The sequence below is a fragment of the Sphaeroforma arctica genome (genome assembly GCF_001186125.1).
Source record: "Sphaeroforma arctica JP610 unplaced genomic scaffold supercont1.1787, whole genome shotgun sequence".
Classification (NCBI taxonomy): Eukaryota; class Ichthyosporea; order Ichthyophonida; genus Sphaeroforma; species Sphaeroforma arctica.
In genome coordinates this window covers 2,470-8,060 of record NW_014038771.1, presented here as the reverse complement: position 1 = coordinate 8,060, position 5,591 = coordinate 2,470, and the positions used below count along the sequence as shown (strand labels likewise).

The following is a 5,591-nucleotide window of genomic DNA, read 5'->3' as shown; positions in this document are numbered from 1 at the left end:
GTATGTATATATATCAATATATATATATATGTGTGTATGTGTGTTTTTATATATATATATAAATACGTTTATATTATATATATAAATTGTGCGTGTGTATGTGTGTGTGTGTGTTGCGAAGATGCGTGTATGTGTGTGTGTTTCATAGATGCAAGTATATTCACTAATAACTGCGTTATCTTGATCCACGACCTCGAATAAAATTCAGGGTCTTGACACAGATTTGACAGCTGCTGCAGTGAGACAGTGTACTCAATCGCTGACAGACGATAAGGTCATCGCCGTGCCCACAGACACCATCTACGGACTGGCGACTCGTGCACAGTCCAGTTTGGCTGTGAAGAAGCTGTATGATATCAAAGGCCGCAACTTCTTTAAGCCTATTGCCATATGTGTGGCGAGCGTGCTAGACGTACAGAAGTAGGTGGACGTGAAGGGCAGTGGGCTGTGGGGTGGGTGGTGGTTGGGTTCGTGAATGTATGTGGACGTTGCAAGTGTATCCGGATGGTCCTGGTTTGTATAACTTGTGTAGTGTGATGCTGGGCGTTCTGTAAATGCATGTACATGCACGCACGATGATGGTACATCTACTCAGCTGAAGGTCTGTGTAGTGGTCCTGGTTTGATCGGTGCGTACGATGGAGTGGGTGCGCATGAGTATGTACGTATGTATGTATGTATGTATATATGTATGTATGTATGTATGCCAGTATGTATACATATATGTTTGTATGTATGTATGGCTGTATGTATGTATGTCTGTATGTATACATATATGTATGCATGTATGTATATATGTCAACTCAGACTTAGAACAGCAACCGCTACAGTGGGTCTAGGCAGCCATGTGGTCCTGGTTGTACTTCAAGAGGCATTGGGAAGCTCTCTTACTAGATCGATCTACGTATATTTGTTGCCCCGTTCGTATGTCAATGTGTATCAGTCTAAAGGTCATTATACACATGGAATATTCTTTATCACATATGAATATTCTATATACACATGAATTTTTTAACACAGGAAATTCTTTAAGCACATTTGCATATTTCAAACAACCCCCCGAGGCTTCGCACGCACTGGATGTAAGGGACCTTATCAAACTATCTCAGGATGTACGGGAGACGTCAATCCCCAGAAAACGCTCAAACACTTCTCTACTGCTACTACGGTAGTACGTGCACACCACCTTTTTCGTTGCGCATCCCCTTTCACGCATGCTAACACGCGCATACGCAACCAACCAATTACAACCCCAGATACGGAGATGTTAGTGAGTTGCCGCCAGGCTTGCTGGAGAAACTGCTCCCAGGTCCAGTGACAGTCATCCTGAGGCGCACCACAACACTCAACCCCGACCTAAATCCGTACACTAATGTTGTGGGGATCCGAGTGCCCGACAATGACTTCGTGCTACAGCTGATGAAATCGTAAGTACGCACCTGTACCGGGTGTAGGTATATATGGATCATTGCGTTAACGTATTGTGGCCTCAACCTACGAAGTAGTATCGTTATTTCCGTACTACTGCATACGTCTAAAAGGGAGTATGGGCGTGACCCGATGGACGTTTGAGGCAGTCCCAGAGTCTGTGATGCCCTCCAATGTTCTGCCGCGTACGCGTGCTACACTGATGAAGGTGGGCGTGAGAAGTTCAACAGTCCACAGTAGAGCACACTGGAGTGGCCCTGGCGTGTGCTGATTCACAGTAGAGCACAAACATGTGGGTTCACTAATGCTACCAATGTCAAGCAAGTTGGTTTACTGATATTACCAATATCTCAGATACCTGGGTGAATAGTGTGGCTACTACTGCCCCGACTAGAACCTTCGTGTACGGTGGTGACTACGAATGTTACGTCTATTGTTCATTCTATATAGTTGTGACTACTCTTATTCCGAACACAGCCTCCATGTATAGTTGTGACTTTTATATTCCATCCCTGTTCTGAACGAGACGTGCACGTCTGCGCTCCTGAGATACCATAGGGAAAATCTTGGTTTATGCTTATTAAATACCTCCTGAAACCCTAGTTTATGCTAACCTAAGCAAGGCTTTCCCGCAGCTGCGACAGTGAATTCGGACCCCTGGCGCTTACCAGCGCAAACATGGCTGGAGAAGAGAGTGCTGTGTGCGTAACCGACTTTGAGAAGTTATGGCCCAAAATCAGCTCAGTAGTCGACGGTGGCAAGGTGGGCGTGGCAAAGACAGGGTCGACCATAGTCGATCTAAGCGTCAGGGGGAGGTGTGTGAGCGTGGATATGTATTTATATTTGTATATATGTATATATACATGTTTATATACATATATATATATATATATATATATATGTTTGTATATATATATATATATATACTATTATATATATATATATGTGTGTGTGTGTGTGTGTATGTATGTAGGCGTACTTGCACGTTGTTTGCTTGTAGTCATACACGTATCTGAATGTGTGTGAGTGTGAATTTGTGACTACCATCTACATATGTTATAGTATGTGACTACCATTTACATATGTTATAGTATGTGGCTATTTGTGCATGGCATGCACTGCTACACACACGTGCACGTATTCATGCCTTTTGTATTGGTGACGTCAGACTGATTCAACAGTCCTTCCACCATACACCCAACAGACGACTCTACACTCAACAACTCGAGTGGTCCAGGAGATCACTCGCACTCACCATATCATACCCTCCACACTACTCGGCTACCTACCGCACCCGTACTCGTTACAGATACCGTATAGTACGAGACGGTAGTGCATTGCAGGAGACCACACAGACTTTAGAGGCACACGCCCTAACCCAAATAGACGGTGCAGAGAGTAAGCTCAACGCCGCCCGAGCGTACGAGGTGGCTCTGTTGGACATAGAGGGCACCACCACACCCATCACCTTTGTGCATGACGTGCTATTCCCATACGCCAAGGACAATGTGGAAAGGTATGGAGTGCTAGTATGGTTAGCTGCGTACTATTATTATCTACCTACTATCGTTATCTACCTACTATCGTAATCTACCTACTAACGTTAGCTACCTACTATCGTTAGCTGTCTACTATCGTGATCTACTTACTATCGATATCTACCTACTATCGTTATCTACCTACTATCGTTACCTACCTACTATCGTTATCCACCTACCATCGTTATCTACCTACTATCGTTATCTACCTGCTATTGTTATCTACCTACTATCGTTATCTACCTACTATCGGTAGCCAAGTGGAGGGGTGACTAGTCTGGGAAGGCGAGGGTTATCATGCATGTACACTCGGTGTCACAGCCGTGCATATCTTTCACTAGTCCTCATATGTACACAGTGCATGTGTATATCTCCCACTTATCCTTGTACATGCACGTACACTCATGGTTACGGACGCGACTTGTACTCCCCATTACATTCATACGTGAACGTTTTATGTCATAGCTGTGGCGTGTGGTGCGATAAGTAGTACGCCCATCTGTCTGATGGCCGATGCGGTTGTTTGTGTTGAATAAGTCGATAACATAAACGTTAACGTGTGCGCATGCACTTGCACACGTGGCCATTGACAAGACACCCATTACCATCACATGGTAACACGACAGGCAGTTTGTGTATTATAAGAATGATACGCAGAGTTAAGGCTGGTTGTTCTGTTTGTGTTGGATAAGTTGTTGCCATGCGACGGTGTACACACTCATTCGCTTGTAAACGCAGTCACTGCATCAAGCACTCTCCCATCGCATTCACCCGTGATGTTCTGTACTTGGTCGGTATAGCCACTGTGGCTGAGTGTGAGTTTGAGTAGGGCTTGTATATATTAGGTAGAAGTGTCTAGAACACCCCAGCCGGAGGATACCAGCTGTAGTATTGTGCTGCGTATGAGCATGTGACAGTGCCTTCCTAGAGGCTCAGCTGTATTGTCTTGATAAGTACGTGCTTGCTCTTCACGTCGTCTGTGAGCATGTGCCCGTATCTCCGTACACACTCAGCTGTATTGTCTTGTTAAGTACGTGCTTGCTCATCACGTCGTCTGGAGTATGTGTCAGTATCCCTGTGTATTGTCTTGTTAAGTACGTGATTGCTCATCACGTAGTCTGTGAGTATGTGCCCGTATCTCCGTACAGACTCAGCTCTATTGTCTTGTTAAGCACGTGCTTGCCCGTTGTGTGTGACGAACTGCATGGTGACACAGCCATCGGCCCTCGTAAACCGAGAGAGATGTCGGACAATGCCACAGCATACAACCCCACGTGGTTGTGTGTGGGGCTCCTATGGAGCTATGTACTCACACACACTTACGCGTGTTTTTGTTTATTTGTTTGTGTTTGTGTTTGTGTTTGTGTTTGTATTTCTATATTTGTGTTTGTGTTTTTATGTTTGTGTTTGTGTTTGTGTTTCTATATTTGTGTATGTGTCTGTGTCTTTGTGTTTGTGTTTCTGGAGATGTCTGGGTGCGGGTGCCCATACACCCGTGTTCACGGGCACGAATACTCAGGCGAACGTTATCATGCCAGTACACAAACGCACATCAACCACGTAAGAAGTACGGCGTATATACATACCCCCTATGTGTTAACCCACTCATGTGCATTTGGTCCCACAATAAGAAGTACAGCGTATATACATACCCCCTATATGTCAACCCACTCATGTACATTTGGTTTCACAAGAAGTGCGGCGTATATACATACCCCCTATATGTCAACCTACTCTATGTGCATTTGGTCTTCCAATAAAGAGTACGGCGTATATACATACCCCCTATATGTCATCCCACTCATGGGCATTTGGTCTTCCAATAAGAAGTACGGCGTGTATACATACCCCCTATATGTCAACCCACTCATGTGCATTTGGTCTCACAATGGGAAGTACTGCGTATATACATACCTCCTATATGTCAACCCACTCATGTGCATTTGGTCTCACAATAAGAAGTACGGCGTATACTCATGGGCATTTGGTCTCACAATGGGGTACGTAGGTATCTCAAAGCGAACTGGACGACAGCCGACTGTCAGGATGTTGTGCAGCAACTGCGTGTGTTGGCGACTACGGATGCGGAGAGTGGCATAGAGGGTGCTGTTACTATACCACCCACACCTACAGACACAACAGATGAGAAGAATGCAGAGTTAAGCGAGGTAGGTATGCGTGCTGTCAGCTGTGTGGTGTGTGTTCTTGTGTATGTCCTGCATGTGCGTCTACACGGTTAAGTGTTTGTGCTGGTAAATATACTTCCTGTTTGTAGAGCGTGCTATAGAGGGTGTTGTCACTACACCACCCACACCTACACACACGAACACAGAACTGAAGTGTATCGCAGTATGCAGCAGAGTATGTGTCCTTCGTCCCACTTGTTCAATAACATCATTTTGTAAACTCCTTTCCGCGCTGCTATAGGCTGAGACGTCGTGTATTGAGTGTGTAGTGAAGTCTGTGCGGTGGCTAATGAGTGCTGATCGCAAAGTGGGACCACTCAAACTACTGCAGGGCCGCATATGGACAGACGCCTACGCAACGGGCGAGATCAAGGGAGCGTATGTGATAGGATTATATATGTGTGTGTATACATATTCATACAGATGTTTATATTTATTTA

General features: G+C 45.0%; 1 protein-coding gene across 1 annotated transcript in view; it reads left to right on the top strand.

Moving 5' to 3' along the window:
• Positions 1-5,591, top strand: part of SARC_11616 (hypothetical protein) — a gene marked incomplete at its 3' end in the record, with an annotated part of 7,652 nt that overhangs the window by 463 nt on the left and 1,598 nt on the right. The window contains exons 2-9 of the mRNA XM_014294292.1: positions 209-420; positions 1,256-1,426; positions 2,063-2,242; positions 2,737-2,943; positions 4,114-4,239; positions 4,433-4,525; positions 4,974-5,133; positions 5,393-5,529. Of these exons, the coding sequence (XP_014149767.1) occupies positions 209-420; positions 1,256-1,426; positions 2,063-2,242; positions 2,737-2,943; positions 4,114-4,239; positions 4,433-4,525; positions 4,974-5,133; positions 5,393-5,529 (1,286 nt within the window). The remainder of the gene's footprint in view (positions 1-208; positions 421-1,255; positions 1,427-2,062; positions 2,243-2,736; positions 2,944-4,113; positions 4,240-4,432; positions 4,526-4,973; positions 5,134-5,392; positions 5,530-5,591) is intronic.